General features: G+C 57.5%; 1 protein-coding gene across 4 annotated transcripts in view; it reads right to left on the bottom strand.

The window, feature by feature from the left end:
- The window catches only part of USP4 (ubiquitin specific peptidase 4), a 36,524-nt gene that overhangs the window by 3,565 nt on the left and 16,427 nt on the right, over positions 1-16,532 (bottom strand). For 3 of the 4 annotated variants that reach the window (XM_028518543.2, XM_028518544.2, XM_036030328.1), the window contains 11 exons: positions 15,786-15,959; positions 13,970-14,128; positions 12,975-13,199; positions 12,142-12,225; positions 10,969-11,063; positions 8,255-8,446; positions 7,518-7,606; positions 3,833-4,060; positions 1,869-1,939; positions 1,490-1,608; positions 1,013-1,162 (listed from right to left, as the gene is read on the bottom strand). In XM_028518543.2, coding sequence (XP_028374344.1) covers positions 1,013-1,162; positions 1,490-1,608; positions 1,869-1,939; positions 3,833-4,060; positions 7,518-7,606; positions 8,255-8,446; positions 10,969-11,063; positions 12,142-12,225; positions 12,975-13,199; positions 13,970-14,128; positions 15,786-15,959 — 1,586 coding nt within the window. Of the gene's footprint in view, positions 1-1,012; positions 1,163-1,489; positions 1,609-1,868; positions 1,940-3,832; positions 4,061-7,517; positions 7,607-8,254; positions 8,447-9,044; positions 9,142-10,968; positions 11,064-12,141; positions 12,226-12,974; positions 13,200-13,969; positions 14,129-15,785; positions 15,960-16,532 lie in introns of those variants that run through there. The other variant, XM_036030329.1, reaches the window with a different exon arrangement.

Below are 16,532 nucleotides of genomic sequence, written 5' to 3'. Positions count from 1 at the left end.
TGGACTGGCCCATCCAGAGACAGGATGGGGGGCGCCCCCCCGACCACCACCCCCAGTAACCCAATTTGCCCAGCAGACCCCTTTCTGGTCGCCCTGTCCCCAGCTAATAAGCAGCAGTGCTTCCTGGGACGGATGACAGGTGGCCAAACCAGTTCGAGCGGGTGGCAGGAGGGACCCCAGAGGGGCAGCAGTGGCGGAAGCCATCAGCATCACCCTGCAGCGGTGTCCCACAGAGGGGGTGGCGGGGAGATGACGTGAGCCCGCGTCTAACCTCCCGGAGTGCAGCCACACACACCCTAACGCAGCCGTGGTCGGTGCCAAACCCTCTGCCGACTGGTGCCCAGGTTTCCCTTTATTTTATTTTTAATATTTTATTTATTTTAGACAGAGAAAAAGGGAGGGAGCCAGGGAGAGAAACATCAGTGTATAGTTGCCTCTCATGCACCCCCTACTGGGTACCTGGCCTGCAACCCAGGCATGTGCCCTGACTGGGAATTGAACCAGTGACCCTTTGGTTCACAGGCTGGCACTTAGTCCACTGAGCCACACCAGCCGGGGCAGATCGCCTCATTTTTAAAATATTCCCAACAATAATGCAGCCCCAAAGGGTGATGGGAAAAGACTTCACCTGGGGCACTGAGCACGCACTACAGTATACAGATGATGTGTTGTGAAACCGTGCACCTGAAACCTGTATAATTTTTTAATGTTTTATTTTTTACTTATTGACTTTAGAAGGAGAGGAAGGGGGAGATGGGGGGGGGGATGAAAAGAGAGAGAGTGGGAGGGAGGGAGGTGGGAGGAGCGAGCGAGACATCCATTTGCTGTTGCACTGGCTCAAGCACTCCTTGCGTGGTTCTCACACGCCCTGACCAGGGGTCCCACCTGCAACCCTGGCCTAGCAGGACAGCACTCTGACCAACTGGGCTACGAGGCCAGGAAACCCGTACGGTTTTGCTAACCAGAGCCACCCAGATAAAGGAGGAGAACAACCCCCGAGCCAGGCACCCACCTGATCGGGAACTCCACCACCGTGTCGAGCTTGTCCCTCCAGTACCTGCTGTAGGAGAAGCGCTTGAGATGGACCACCAGGATCTTCGGCAGGGCCCACAGGTCGAACTTCTTCGTGGCCTGCTGGTGCTTCTTACAGGTGGGACAGTACCTGAGAGAAGGGAAGCCTCCACTTACGGGGCAGGCGGGGGCCAGCGCCGCCTGCGCACTCCAGCCTGCAGGCAGGGCCACAGCCCCACGGCCCCGCAGCCCCACGGCCCTCCTGCCCTCAGCGGCGGCCTCTCAGCCGCCTTCAGACCCAGGGCGGTGGCTTTCTGAGTCGAGGAAACACGACACACGAGGAAAGACACGTGTCGCAGGGCCAGAGACGTAGAAGACGACACGTCCCAGAACACAGGGTCTGGGGTGCCCTGCGGGCCCCAGCGGGTGTCAGAGTCCCGGGGTGCAGGGGTGCCCCGCCCGGAGAGGGCGTGCCTACCAGGGGTCGTACTCCCCGAGCGTCTCCATGGTGGTGAAGAGCTCGATGCAGTCCCTCAGGGCCATGGCGGTCTTCTTCTTCTTCTGAGGCTGCAGCACGCTCACGTGCTTCTCGAAGGCCTGCGCGGAACACAAGGCTCAGTTCTGCGGGGGGGGGGGGGGGGGGGCGCGCGCTGCCCTGGCTCAGCCGCCAGCTCACGAGCACTCGTGCCTGGAACATAGCGTGCTCTCTGGGGCCTCTGAACACACGGATGACAAAATCTCTAAGCACCTGTCAACCTGGAAAGTGGCGGCGGGGGAGGGAGGGGGGACGGTGACCCTCGCGCACCCCCAGAGCAGAAGCCAGCGAGCTCCCTGACCCAGAACCCCAGGTGACCCACCTCAGACTCCTGCTCGTCATAGTAGAGGCTCCGGGTCTCCGAGTCCCAGTTCATAGCCAGGGTGGATCCGGCTGTGGGGGAAGACCACGTGCCGCCCGTTACTGAACGGTCGGCGACAGGAGAGGCCCTTCGGTGACAGGAGTGAGACGGGCCACGCAGGCTGTGCCGCCGACACCAGCTCACACACGAGCAGCCACTGCTGAGGGCAGTGCTCTGCCCTGAGCCAGCCGACTCCCAAGGCCTGAGCCCTCAGATCCGCCGGCGAAGACTCCCTCAGTGTGATAGACAAGCTCCAAGGGCGCTAACTACACGGCACTCCGAAAGGGCACAGGTCAAGATGGAGCAACAGCAGAGGCCCTGGCTGGGTGGCTCAGGTGATGTCCCATACACCAAGGTTGCAGGTTCGAACCCTAGTCAGGGCGCGTACAAGAGGCAACTGATGTTTCTCTCTCATATGTTTCTCTCTCTCCCCCCTCCCTCGCTCTCTGAAACCAATAAAAACATATCTTTGGGTGAGGATTAAAAAAAAAATATGAGTGCCCTGGCTGGCATAGCTCAGTGGATTGAGCATGGGCTCTGAACCAACGTGTCGCAGGTTCGATTCCCAGTCAGGGCACATGCCTGGGTTGCAGGCCATGACCCCCAGCAGCCGTACATTGATGTTTCTCTCTCTCTCTCTATCTCCCTCCCTTCCCTCTCTAAAAATAAATACATAAAATCTTTTAAAATGTTAAAAAAAAAAAAAAGATGGGTAGCCGTGACCAGATTTAATTTTCTGCCTTAAACGACGAGAAAACCTGACAAAACAGATGAAACTGCTGCGCTCAGACTCTGGGCGTTAGTTAGGCAGACAAGGGCAGGCTTCCGAGAGGGGACAGCATGCAGGGCGGCGGGAGTGCCAGGGCCCCGGTGGCTGGCCGGTGACAGGGCTCCTGCCCAGCGTGGGGAGAGCGAAGGGGAGGAGGGCGGAGCGGAGGGGCCAGAGCCGGGAGCGCCAGAAGAGAGCTGGGAGCTGCAGGGCACTGGGCCGAAGGGGAGGGGCTGCACAGAGGAGAGACAGGTGCAGAGACAGAGGTAGAGATCAGAGACACCTCAGTAACACTGTTACCGAAAAAGTGTTAGAGAACTATAACAAAAGGAGAGAAGAAAGCTAGCGGTCTAGTTCAAGGACACTGAGCCAGCTCTCCAGGGAAGGGAGCTGCAGGGCAGAGATGCTCGGGCGGCTGCCCTCCGGCTGGCGTGGACATGTCCACCGCCCACGTGCCCGTCACGCACGCCGCACGTGCGGGTGCCCCTCTCCGCCCGGGGGACAGGCCCCGCTCCAGGCTCCGGCCGACGGCAAGCCTGCGGAACCCATGACCGTCCTCCAGGCGGGTCACAGTTCCTGAGCACCTTCAGGAACAAAAGAAAAATGCACTGCTCTCGTAAGTGAGCTGAGTCTGGGGAGACGCTGCTGCCCAGGGGGGCCGGCCCTCGGCAGGGCGGGGGGGGGGGGGGGCGGGCCTGTCCCCCCCGGCCCCCCCATGTCATCAAGGACCAAAGAGAAGAGAATGACGGGGAGGGGTGTGCACGTGCAAGTGACAACACACGCATGACGCCTCTGAAAGCCTTTGTTTTTAATTTCTAATTTAATTGTCTTAAGAGAGCCAGAGAGAGGGAGGAAGAAAAAACATCAGTTCGTGGTTCCACCATTTATGCATTCGCTGGCTGAGTCTCACGTGTGCCCTGACCGGGGATCAAACCCACGGCCTTAGTATATCGGGATGATGCTCTAACCACCTGTGCTAACCGGCCAGGGCTGAGACAGTCTTCAGGGAGCTTCCAGCCAAGGGTAACACAGTGCCTGTGCTCAGAGCTACTCGAGACCATGAAAGCCCGAAGCACTAAGTACTGAGAGCAAGGATTTCCAAGTAGATCCTGGGTCCCCACAGAGCCTGGTGCGAAAGGTCAGAGAAAGTGCTTACAGTTGAGTTTAAGTAGCTCCTCCTCCGTTTCGAGTGCATTGATGTCGGCTGTCCCATAGGAGTTCACAGCGTTGAGGCTGAAAAGTCGTTTTGGGCAGGACCGGCCTTTGGTCTTCTGGGTGGTCTCCCCAGGGTCACTCCCCGGCTCGTCCTCCCAGCCGCCGCCTTCGGTTTCCGAAAGCTGCTCCTTGCCTTCCTCCAGGTGCTCCATCTCCTCTTCGTCTTCCCCTGGGACACACGTGGAAAACCGCTGCGTCAGCGTTGAAAGTTTTACCCAACACCCAACGGCGGTGTTTCCCCCAGACCCTCTCCCGTGTGTGTGGAACCACGCCTGCCCCTCCGCACTCACAAGGCACTTTCAGGTGCGCCCCCACGGCGCCCGCGACACAGGCGGAGCGGGCACTGTCACCCCGCGCCGAGGAGGCGGAGGCCCGGACAGGTTCCACGTGTCACCCAAAGGCACAAAGTGAGTCCGCAGCCCTGCGGGTCCTGAATCTGGGCCCCTCACCACATGGGGGTTTACTGGGCTTCACCCTCCAGAATCCCACTCTCGCGGCTTCACCATTAGGCCCACAGAGAGAAAAGGACCGAAATCAAACACATACTGAACACTCAAGAAGACAGTTTAGTAAGAACGCAATTAAAAAGTCAGCTTCTCAGTATCACGACACACGTGGCCCTGCCGGGCAGGGAGGTCGGTCAGAGCGCGGTCCCGACACGCCAGTGCCGTGTGCTCCGCCTCCAATCGGGGCGCAGAGGGTGAACCCATCCGCAAACGAACAGCCGAACCAGGGCTGCTTTCTCTAAACAAGCCGGTGAGAAACGTCTGACTGATGTAATAAACACCAGTGTTGGTGCAAGTCTCCAGTCTCCCCACGAGAAACCCACGCCGACCGTCCTGTCCCTTCCGCTGGCGTCTGCCGACTGTCTCTCGGGTGCGGGTGCCACACGGGGTCCCGAGGACACACACCGCAGACGAGGGCCCTGCCCCTTTTCTTTTTCTTCTCTCATCTGAGATCGCTGAGACTCAAGAGTTTGAATAGGTGTTTTAGACCCAAGCTGATGAGCAAACTTCCCAGGTGTCTCCAGAGAACTGGGGTACGTGGCCGCAATAAACACAATCACCAGACTTTCTGTTGCTGGGCAGTCAGAGGGGAAAGTTAAGCTACCAGGTAAGTCATTTCAACAAAGACAGAGGACAACTCTGACAGGTGATGTAAGAGTCACAGGAGAACCCTGGCCAGTGTGGCTCAGTGGGTGGGGCCTCGTCACATAGAGCAAAGGGTCGCTGGTTCGAATCCCAGTCAGGGCACATGCCAGGCGTGCGGGTTCAGTCCCCGGTTGGGACGCGTATGAGAAGGCAACCAATGGATGTTTCTCTCCCTCCTTCTTTCTCCCTTCGCTGTCTCAGAAAAATAAAATCTTTAAAAAAAAAAGTCACAGGGAAAGAAAAGATTTAAACTATAAAGCTGCTGTGTTTGGGGGAACGTCACTACAAGAAGAAACTCGGAGGAGAGGCCGGTGTGCCCTGGGAGCGCCCCCAGGGAGGCGTGGGGCCCAGGACAGTGCAGTGTCCTCCCAGGTCACGGAACAGCACGGCCGTGGGAGGGGGGGTGCCGTGCACCAGCCCCCGTCAGCACTGCCCGAAGCAGCTGGACTGCAGGAGACGCACGTCCCGGTTCTCGGGAACATTCTTGTCCCAGCCCCTGACACCCAGGTAAGCCCGCCTGGCTCCCAGACTGGGAAGTGAAACCCGGCCCCGCCTGCCCCCTCTTCAAGAGGGGCACAACCAAAGCCTGCCTGGACCCGACTCGGTGCCGGCAGGGTGAGAACTCTGTCCCCTGTGGCGTCACCAGCTGCCGGGCACCTGGACCGTCGCAGGACGGTCTCACTAAAGCTGTCAGAATCAAGTGCCGTGGAGTGCCTCTCAGAGGATGAGGGGAGAGAGTGGAGTCCACTGACAGCAGCGACCAAGTGCACGCAGAGCATCAGCAGGGGACAGCGACCACAGGCCTAACAGGGAGCCATGGCAGTAAAGAGACCGGAAGTACTTAAAAAAAAAAAAAAAAAAAAGACTGTATTTTCCAGAGCGAGGGGAGGGGAAGGGAGGGAGACAGAGGAGGAGAGAGCACCCACTGGCTGCCTCTTGCTACACCCCCAGGCGGAGGCCTGGCCCGAAACCCAGGCACGCGCTCTGACCAGGAATCCAACCGGCAACCTTTCGGTTGGCAGGGTGATGACGAATCCGCTGAGCCACACCCGTAAGGGCTGGGTACTTTTTAAAAAAACTGATTTCCAGAGAGGAAGGGGAGGAGTGAAGGAAAGGGAGAGGGAGAAACAGCAATTTTGTTGTCCCACTTATTCACGCATTCACTGGTTGGTCCCCGACCAGGGACTGAACCCGCGACCTTGCCGTGTCAGGACGAGGCTCCAACCAACTGAGCAGCCCAACCACAGCAAAAGCCCTTTGAATGCGATTTTGACTGAACAGGGTCTGAAGTCCATGAGCCGAGACTCACACGTAGGACCGCAAAGGCGGCAGCACTTGTCCCGACAGGAGACGGGCAGGTGGACTGTGAGCAGCCAGGCTAGTTGTAACAGCAGCACACACGCACACGGTGTAACCGTCTATTACGTGCCGGGCGTTTTAAGCACATCACCTCATTAGTTTGTAACCTCAACTCTCCGGAGCAGATGCCATCATCCCGTTTTACTGACGGGCAAACCAAGGCCCTGAGGTGCACAGCAACCTCTGCCACCGCCGCCCGTGGGCCCTGCGCACAGAATGCACCCTGCCCGTCCCAGTGCGGGCAGAGCGGGGTGTCTGGGGCCGGAATCAGAGTACGACCACACACAACGTTCACACTGAAACACCACCCCCAGCTGGGGAGTCCTGCTGAAGCCAGAGCCCGTGGCCGCCGCGGTGAACGTCAATTCCCACTTCCCAGGCACGTGTGTGTCTTGGAGAAATCTGGGCGTTCGGATTTACACGAGAGTGTACAGCACGAGCTTGGAGGACATGGCAGTTTTACAGGAGTAAGGACAGTCACTCAGGCCCCAGAAGAAGGGCGGCAGCCACAGTGCAGGTCAGACGCAGCTCCTCGGTCAGGGACGGGCTCGCGGGCACTTGCCAGCGGAGGGCGCAGAGGGCTCCGGGCTCCCCAACGAGCCCATCCTCCTGCTTTTGGGAATGCTGGCTCCGCCCCCCCCGCCCCCCCCACGGCAGGAGCAGCAGAGGTCCAGCCAGCACCTGCCTGTGGTTCCCAGGCTGGAGAGGAGTGCCCGAGAGAGACTCTGCCTCCCGACCAGCTGGCAAGGACACTGTCCTCCTCAGGGGCGGTGCCGCACCGCCGGGACAGGCAGGGACCGGGAAAACAGCCCCGTGGACAGAGATCCGCTGGGACGGAGGCCAGGTGCAATCTCGACAGGTAAGAAGCAGATTCCGACTCTGCCTCAGGACCCTGCTGGGCTCCGTCTGCCTGAGGTGGAACCCAGCCCGGAAGTCTCAGAAGACTCCTCGAGGTGCCAAAGTGGGGCAGTGGACAGCAGCAGGGGGCGCCCAGGTCTGCTCCCTGGGCGGAGCCCACCCAGCCTCAGAGCTCCCCCCTCCCACCTGAACCAAACCTTTGGAAGAGAGGGAGGTCAGAGCCCCGGGTCACAGCCCCACCGTGTGGCGAGCACGCACCTTCGCAGCCGCCTCTGGAGCCGCTGCAGGCCCCAGGCCCCGAGGGCGAGCTGCCGCACTCTGCAGGCAACGGCTGCTTTATGTAACGGCTTGAAAAAGAAAGGAAAAACGGTTAGTTGCAACATGTATGCATTTTTCTCCACTACTCACCTAAAAATATTCCGTAATTTACATATTCAGCTATTCACAAAGCAATTTGTATAAATTAAAGGGCTTTAAGACCATGTGATGGCTCCTCACGTCATCACGTGATGGCTCTGCTCACTAAGAAATTAAGAAGAACCCAAGAGCTACCAAGTCACTGAAGACTCCAAGAAAGTCTGTCTCAAGCCTTCCATGAATGCCATGTGACACTGTCACTTCAAAAAATATTTCCCAGTAACGTTAATTATCAGCCGCAGAATGACAGTGGAATGTTTTAAAGTTGTATTCAAATACACAATACAATCAGAGCACGAGACTCCCTAGAGCAAGTGACTGACGGGTGTGACAGACCCGATTCCAGGGACGAGGGGAGGGGGGCTTAGGTGCCCAGCGTCACGGTGCCTACGACGTGCCACATGCCCCGCCCTGGCAGCGCCTGCCCCGGCCCACCCCGGCCCTCCGCGGGGCTGGCGCATGGAGGGCACACGGGACCCACGCGGGCGCCGTGCGGGGGTCGTCACTGCCGGCCCTGAGCCTGAGCCAGAGCCTGAACTGGCTGCAGGGAAGAAGCACATCGCACCCCTGCGACCCACCTGATCCGCTCACAGACGGCCTGGTACAGGGACTCCCGGGTCAGCCCGCGCTTGGGGACGGACAGTAGCAGCGGCTGCCCGTAGAGCACCGCCCCGGCGGAGGCGCTCGACGGCCGGGACCGCCTCTCCCTGAAGTAGACGGAAAGCAGCAGACACTCGGAGCCGTCCTCGGCGGCGCCGCAGACCTCGTACCTGTGTCAATCACACGAGGGGACACGTTCAGGCGCGCGTCCCCGGGCGCAGCGCAGAGGCAGCTACCTGACGGCCCGGGCTACGGTTACTGGGACGGAGCACACTTCAGCACAAAAGGCAGAAAGAGCATTTTCAAGACGATGCTAGAGGCTGCTCCCAAGGAGGGTCACGATCAGCGCAGCGTGGCCCGGGGCCGGGGCCACCGAGATCCTCCTTCCCCCAACCACGGCCTCAGACTCTGTGCCCCTTCGGCTGGGACTCAGCACAGATGGTGGCCGTCATCCGGACCACACCCCCGACACCAAGGCACACGGGGGCCGGGCCACCAAGTTCATCCTTTGTCACCGAGGAGCTCTACTTTTAAAGAGGCATTCTCAGTGCCCTGCCCTTTAACAAAACAAAGTATTATACACGGATACACACCTCGAATGCCAGCCAAACACTTATTTCAAAGGAAGAAGCAGATTTACAAAATGAACTGCTTGCCATCTTTGTTCAAAAACATTGAAGTAAAAGAATCACATCTAATTGTTTAAAGTCAGAGATAACCAAAGAAAGTGCTAAATACAAATCAACGATTTTGAAAAATGTGTCTTACTTAGTGAATACATGGGACTGAGGAGACTTATAGATGTTTTATCCTGGAACAGATGTTACCAAAATTGCTGGCAACCGACTGTAGTCTTTCCCTCTTCCTATAGGGGGAGACACAAACTTACTGATTCAATTTTTGCAAACTATAAACACAGAAACACAAGCACATCCCTCCCCAGAGGCCTGGCAGTCTTGACCAAAGTAAATGCAGGAGGAGTTCTAAAAAAAAAAAAAAAAAAAAAAAACACCTCACAAAAATGTCCCAAGTGTGCTCTAGGGGAAGGACCCAGTGGTATAACATCAGGGTCAAGAACTGGGCCTTGGAGTAAGGCTGGTCCAGGTCCGGGTCTACGGCTGCCAGTTTCTGGCTGCTGCGACCAGGCTAACGAGCGCCCTCACTTCCACGCCTGTTTACGCAGCAGACGACACGGTCACCCACCGCACAGTGTCGTGGTGGGAAGTAACTGCCTAGCACAGCGCCCCACCCGCTCGAACGGGTTAGATGCCACTACCATGTTTTCCTAGGACAATTACCAATTCATCTTTAAAACAATTTGCTTTCCTGTTGGTTGGCCCTCGAGCCCTCTGGAATTTCCCCCGTTGATGGTAGTTTGCCAGCCTCCCCATGGGGCGAGGCCCCGTTCTTCTCAGCTCAGGTGTACAAACTTTAGTTCCAGAACAGAGGGCGGCTATGCTAAGCACTTGGGGTCAGAAGTGGACAGGCCCTGGCCCTGCGGCCCAGCATGAGCCTTGGCGCCCTCCACCTACAAAGTGAGGGCAGTGTAAGCGGGGAGGCCCGTATGCAAGTAAGAACAGGACTGGGATCGTGGGTGTGGTCGAGAACTATTTTTAAAATGACTGAGAAGTTACAGGACAAAAATGTCAAGTGGAGGAGGGGCCTCTTGTGCATGGGGCATGCCTCGCTCAAAAATAAAAACCAGTCCTGCTGGTGTGGCTCAGTGGGTTGGAGCATCGTGCGTAACCGGAAGGCTGCAGGTTCAATTCCTGGTCAGAGCACATGTCTAGGTTGTGGGTTCGATCCCTGATCCCCAGTCGGGGTGCACACGATCCCCAGTGTAGGCGCAGATGGGAGGCAACCAATCAATGCTTCTCTCGCACATCGATGTTTCTCTCTCTCCCTTCCCCTCTCCCTCTCTCTCCAAAAGCAAATGTCCTCGGGTGAGAACAAAACCCAAAACATCCTAAAAACCTTCAGCAGAGGCAAGTTACTGAGTGGGAGGAAATCAGGGAGTCACAGCATGGGAGTGGGGGCCCCACAAGCCCCCCTGGGCCAGGGGCTGTCTGGGAGGGCAGGAGGCTCACATGCCATCCGCCCTCCAGGGGAGGGCCAGACACAGAATACCCTTGAGGAGCAGCCTTGAAGCGAGAGGACTCGGCAGGGGCCGGGAAGACCAGCCGGGGCTGGAGGGACCGTCCCAGCAGGGACAAGAAAACCGTGTCTCAGCACTCCCAGAACGCCCGAGCTGAAAAAGGTCCCGTTAAGTCAACCCTCTCGGTCATTCTGAATGGCAGAAGCCCAAGGAGCCACTGCCTATGGCATGGAGAGAGGACAAGACCCTCCCTGTGCAGGCCTTCTCCTGTCCTTCCATGGCCCCTCATGCAGCTGTGCCTCTTCTTGAGAAAGGCACTCCTAGGGACCACCGACTGGGCCTTCTTAACAGGCAGCAACTACTGACAAAGGGCTGTGTTCCTGCTGAGGGTTTTCTGGAAGGCCTAGCTCTGAAGGGCCAGGGGAGGCTTGGCACAAAGGGCTGCCCGCAATTCCCCAGCACCCACCTCTTGCACCCAGGGGTCAGGGCAAATCCACACGGCCACCGACTGCCAGAACTCCCGCTCTGGAGACAGCAAGGAGGCCAAATCTCCAGAGTGTCTCCTCTGCCCTCGCAGCAGAGCCGCTGAGTACTCACACGAAAATGTCATCCCGGGGCATGATGTGGTTTAACCCTTCGTCCATTTGGAAAATTTTGTGGAACCGGTGATTGTACACATCTGTGACCACCATCTACGTAAGAATCGACAGTAGCAGAAAGATTACAGGATGGAGTAGGAGTGCTGCAAAGCTAGGAGCAAACGAGAGAAAACGGGCCTCCAGAGAGACCGCCACACAACCAGCCCGAGCTCAGGGGCCGCTGCCAGCAGGAGACACGCTGGCAACACCTGACCGAGGTCCACGACGGGACCTGCCCGGAGCGGAGGGAATGGTGGGGAGCGAGCGCCGACCAGAGCGGGTGGCCATCGGTAAGCCCCTAGGTGCTCCTGGGCCAGGGGTCGCCAGGCCACCTCACGCATAGCGGAACAGACCGAACCCCGAGCACCACAACTGCCCGAAACCCGCAGGGGTGCAGGGGGAGCGGGCAGGGACACTGGCCAGGGCTGGAAGCATCCGGGAGGACGGGTCCTCGCACGAGGAACCCATACTCTGCCCACCCGCAAACAGGACCAGGTTCGACAGAGAGCCCAGCATGGGCAGTCGCTTCTAATAGGGATTTCTATCTAGAACATTACCACGTCGCTCCACAGACTTACAGTGGTTAGGCCAGGAAAGAACTACCTTCTCCCACTACAGAAGAGGTCACGGGAAGGGGCGGCAGAGCTGAGAACACGGCCCCACTCTTGGTCCCCTGACCACAGCCAATATGACCCCAATGGAGGGAAGACGGTGCTCCCCACCCCTGGCTGGTATGCCTCAGGGGACCGAGCACTGGCCTGTGAACCAAAAGGTTGCCAGTTCGATCCCCAGTCAGGGCACATGCCTGGGCTATGGGCCAGGACCTCAACTGTGAGAAGCAACTGATCAATGTTTCTCTTCCTGTCTTTCTCCCTCCCTTTCCCTCTCTCTAAAAATAAGTAAAATCTTTAAAAAAAGAAAGCTGGATGGTGTCCCCCAGACTGGTGCTAGGAGGGAGGTCTCCTCCACAGCGCACACAGGGAGCAAGGCCCAGGAGCCCTGAGGCGACCAGATGTCACGTTTACTGGCCAGTAAGAACCGACCCCAGAAACGGCCGTAAGGTTAAACACAAACTCCAAAGGCCTGTGAAGTGCCCCAACCAGGCTGAGTGCAACGGACCACCCTGCCTTACGTTTTCCGCAGCAATGCCAGACAGCCGGGAGAGAGCCTCGCACAGGTCGGACACGGCCCCCATCAGCGGCACGGTCACGCGGTACTGCAAAGGAGAGGCGGGCAGGGTGAGACAAGAGTGTTTGACAAGGTTTGGGAAAGGAGCTGGGAAGGGCAGGCATCTCAGAGGGCAGGGGCGTCCTTCCGGAAACGGTCCAGGGAGGTCAGGGGTCTGCCTGCTACGGGGCCCCCAGAGCAAACAGGCAGGTCTCCTGCGCCTCCATTCAGGCAGTAGCGGAGGCGCCGGGCCAACTCTTCACCGTCTAAACATTGCTTCCCTTTGTTCTTCACTCAGGTCTTCAAAGGACTGTCAGAATCACACAACTGCCAACTCGTCCTACACCGTCTCTCTTTAGAGATGCAGAAGCTAACGTCAGGAGACTGCAGTACAGTCGGGCAGTGAGCTGGCAGACACTCGGACCTGTGGTCACACCTCTCATCGGGCCTTCTGTCCTGGCCACGCCCTCCCAGCTGACAGCAGAGAGCCCGACCCAGCAGGGCCCCGCTTCCGATCACCCAACATTCAGATTCCAGGGCCCCGTAGCAGGCCACCCGGGCTACGTCAGTCAGATGAATGGAACGTGGGGGGAAGTGAGAGAGAGGCCTAGACGACCTTCTCAACAGGCCTCATGACTCGGGATTGCCCAGAGGTCCCCCTTAGGGAGGCCAAGGGCACACGGGCAGGTGCCCGGGGATTTCGGCGGCAGCGGATGGAGCTCCCGCTGCAGGAGGGAAGCGGTCCCGCCCGCAGACTGCCTCAAACGGGAGGTGCTGTGAGGATGCCAAGTCACCTACCTGAATAGGCCTGTGCTGGGGGTCAGCAGGGACCAGGAAGACCTCCATAACGCGATCTCTCTTCAAGGGCAGTGGGAGAGTTAGATAGCAAAATGGGTCAAAGGTCACAGAAACCTTAGCACATTCTGGGCAAACCAAGGTAGACTTGAAGAGACCATGAAATGTATCCACAATCACAGAATCATTCCTCAACCGATGATTCTCCCAGGCTTCTTTTGCAACTACCTGGAAGAACAGAGAAGGGATGAGCCCTGGGTGGTGTGGCTCAGTGGACTGAGTGCCAGCCTGTGAACCGGAAGGTCACCGGTTCGATTCCTGTCACATTGCGTGTCTGGGTTGTGGGCCAGGTCCCTAGTTGGGGGTGTGTGAGAAGCAGCTGATCGATGTCTCTCTCACACACAGATGTTTTTCTCCCTTTGCTTCTCCCTCCTTTCCCGTCTCTAAAAATAAATAAATGCGTCCTGGCTGGCGTAGCTCCGTGGATTGAGCGCGGGCTGCGAACCAAAGCATCGCAGGTTCGATTCCCAGTCAGGGTACATGCCTGGGTTGTAGGCCATGGCCCCCAGCAACCGCACATTGATGTTTCTCTCTCTCTCTCTCCCTTCCCTCTCTAAAAATAAATAAATAAAATCTTTAAAAATAAATAAATAAATGAAATCTAAAAAATTCCAGATGGATTTTAACGACAGCAGCGTTAATCTCGAAAGCCCACACCACAAGCACTGTAGAGGGCCCCGGTCTCTGCGTCACCACCAGACTGCACCCCGTGGACGCCAACGTAAAGAGGCCCAGAGGGAGCAGCAGGGGCGGCCCGAGTCAGCCCCTCGGGCCTGGAATGCACTTCCCCACCAGGACCCCGGTCCACACCACCAACGGCAGGGGCCACCAGGGCCCTGGAACCAGGACTCGGGGGAACGAAAGCGTGTCCCCGCCTTTCCCCCTGGGAGGCAACTGCTCCGGAACACTGACTGCCGCCCTGGAGCCGCACCACATACCGCGTCCGGCCGCCCGTTGGCGTCCTTCAGCTCCAGGTAGGGCTTCTTCTTCACGCGGTTCAGGTCCTCGTGCAGCCCGTCCAGGAGAAAGGCCAGCAGCTCCTGAGAGTCTTGCTGCTGGTAGCCAGAGAACTGGGGGGCAAACCGGCCCACCTGGGTCTGCAACAGAAGCCAGCGCATCGGGAGGCGTGAGAGGACACACAGAACCAGCGCAGTCACAGGGGAAACTGCCGCCAGCTCAGCCCTGCGGAACCAGCGGGGACAGGAGGGGAGAACTCCCTCTGGTCGAGGAGCCCGGCTATTTCCTCCAGGGCCCGAAAGGGGTGGCAGGGGGCGGGCGCAGACCAGAGACCCAGGCTGATAGCAGGTCCGGGACCAGGCCGCTCCCCTAAAGAAGAGCGAAGGGCGGCGCCCCGAGCAGCCACACCTCCTAAGTACCAACATGAACGCCTCTCCAGCCTCCTTCTTTGGTTCAGTCTCCTGAGAACTCTACAATTGATACCTGCATCAGCCAGAGGAATCTTCCAGAACATACCAGCCCTCTTAGCCTTAACTAAACAACAGTCAGCCTTGCACTGATCTACACCAGTGACCCTCAGGGCGTGCTCCCAACCAGTGGTATCAGCCTCAACCATGCAGCTTGTTAGAAAGGCCCATTTTCAGGCCCCCCGGCTTGCAGAATCGGAAACTCTGGAGGTGGCTCCAGCTGCCTGTGTTAACCTCCAGAGGGGCTGATGCACCTGAACTTGGAGAGCCATCGCCCTACCCCTGTGCTGTCTAATAGAGGAACCACGAACCACATGTGGCTATGGAGATTTGAATTAATCAAAATTAAATACAATTAAAAAATAAATAGAACTAAAAATTCAGACCCTATCCACCCTGCATGTCAAGTGGCTAGTGGCTACCACACCAGATGGCGCAGACAAGGTGCCCGTCATCCAGGAAGCCCCACCCTACCCCCGACAAACCCAACGGCCGCCTGTCAACTGTGTGTCCACATCAGCTTCAACCCGATGTGCTGTTTCCCAGTTCCGGTCCCTTTGTGACTTAGTCTGAGACTAGTAACTGTCACGTACTTCCCAGTATTAAGGTGGCCATGGGGACGAAAAGAATTCATTTTCAATTTCAATAAACTACCTGAGGTTTTCATTTTCTCACTGAGCTGAAGTGCTACACTTTTCTCCTCCCTGAGTAAAAAACATGCCTATCTCTGCCTCCCATCTGCTTCACCAAGGCTCCAGGAGCCCCAAAGGTGCAGGCGAAAGAGGGTTTCTCAGACTTCAAACTGGGGAGGCAAGGCGCCCCCTCTCCCGCAGGTAAAGACACCGCAGCCAATGGGAAGCCCGAGCTGCTCCAAGCGCCGTTGAGGGCTGCCCGTCTCCGCCCGGTCTTCCTCCACTGCCCCTCGAGTCACCTTCCAACAAGGCCAAGCCAACCCCTGACTGAGGGGGCCCCGACTTAAACCACTGCGGGCACCGGCCCCAGGTTCTGAGAACCTGGGGGTGGCCCTCAGATGACACTGGAAATTAAACTGAATTTTTGTGCTCTGGCTTAAGCTGCTGGCCCTTTAAAGACTGGACCGCAGAGCGCGGCACTCGGGGCAAACAGTGCACAAAGGAGCACAAAGGACTTCTCGAGTCCCGTAAGGGGCGTGTGTGCTGAGCGGCCGACCGACAGAAAAGAAGAACCTGCTCTGTGGTGCTGTCAGTCTCAGGGCCCCTCTTAATCCCCACATGCGAGCAGAGGAACGCCTCATTACAACATGCGACCCCCCGCCCCCAGAGCAAGAGGAAAAGCACGTATGTCAACCTACTTTGAACATGCGAGGTGCCACGTAAGCGTCCCTGCCCGACCACATCTGCTTAATGAGCTCCGCGTAGGCCTCTGCGATCTCCCCCTTCATCCCCAAGGGGTTGTCTCTGTTGATCTCGGCCTCGTACTCATCTCTGAGAAAGTAGTCCGTCAGGGGCGCCGTGTTGCTCAGGCACTGAAAGGGAACACGGCCGGAGCTTACACCCCTCCTGGAGGGCACACGGGACGCCAGGTAAACCGAGTTCGAGGGGCCCAGCCCCCTCCGAGGCTGAGCTGGCGGCCACCCCACAGCGACCCCCTGGGGCATGGTCTTGCAGGAGCTCACGCCCATGAAAAACTGTTGCTGGGGCGAGCTACCTGAGGGCAGAAGCTGTGCACCCCCAGTGTTTGACACACAGTGACTTTCTATTCCACGGGAGATAGTTTTTAAGATAACAATTTTAGGATAATTTTATTGTTGGAATTGGAACATTCCAACGTTTCTCGAGAAGACAAAATACAAAGCCAAAGCATTATGGGAGAAAAAATCAGGATGATAAAGGCAGTAGAAAAACAGGTAATATCATTGTTGATGTGTACACTAACTTTACCTCTTCAAACTACAAAATGAAGGTGGGTATTAAAACTGAACTTTATCGCATGCTTTTCTACGTCTATGGAGCTGATCTTAGGGTTTTCTTCCTAATTCTATCGCCGTGTTAAATGACACTGACTAATTTTTTAGGGCTCAAACCAACTTAGCTCTCCT

This window comes from Phyllostomus discolor, chromosome 7 (assembly GCF_004126475.2).
Source record: "Phyllostomus discolor isolate MPI-MPIP mPhyDis1 chromosome 7, mPhyDis1.pri.v3, whole genome shotgun sequence".
Classification (NCBI taxonomy): Eukaryota; Metazoa; Chordata; class Mammalia; order Chiroptera; family Phyllostomidae; genus Phyllostomus; species Phyllostomus discolor.
This window is presented reverse-complemented; position numbering and strand designations above follow the sequence as displayed.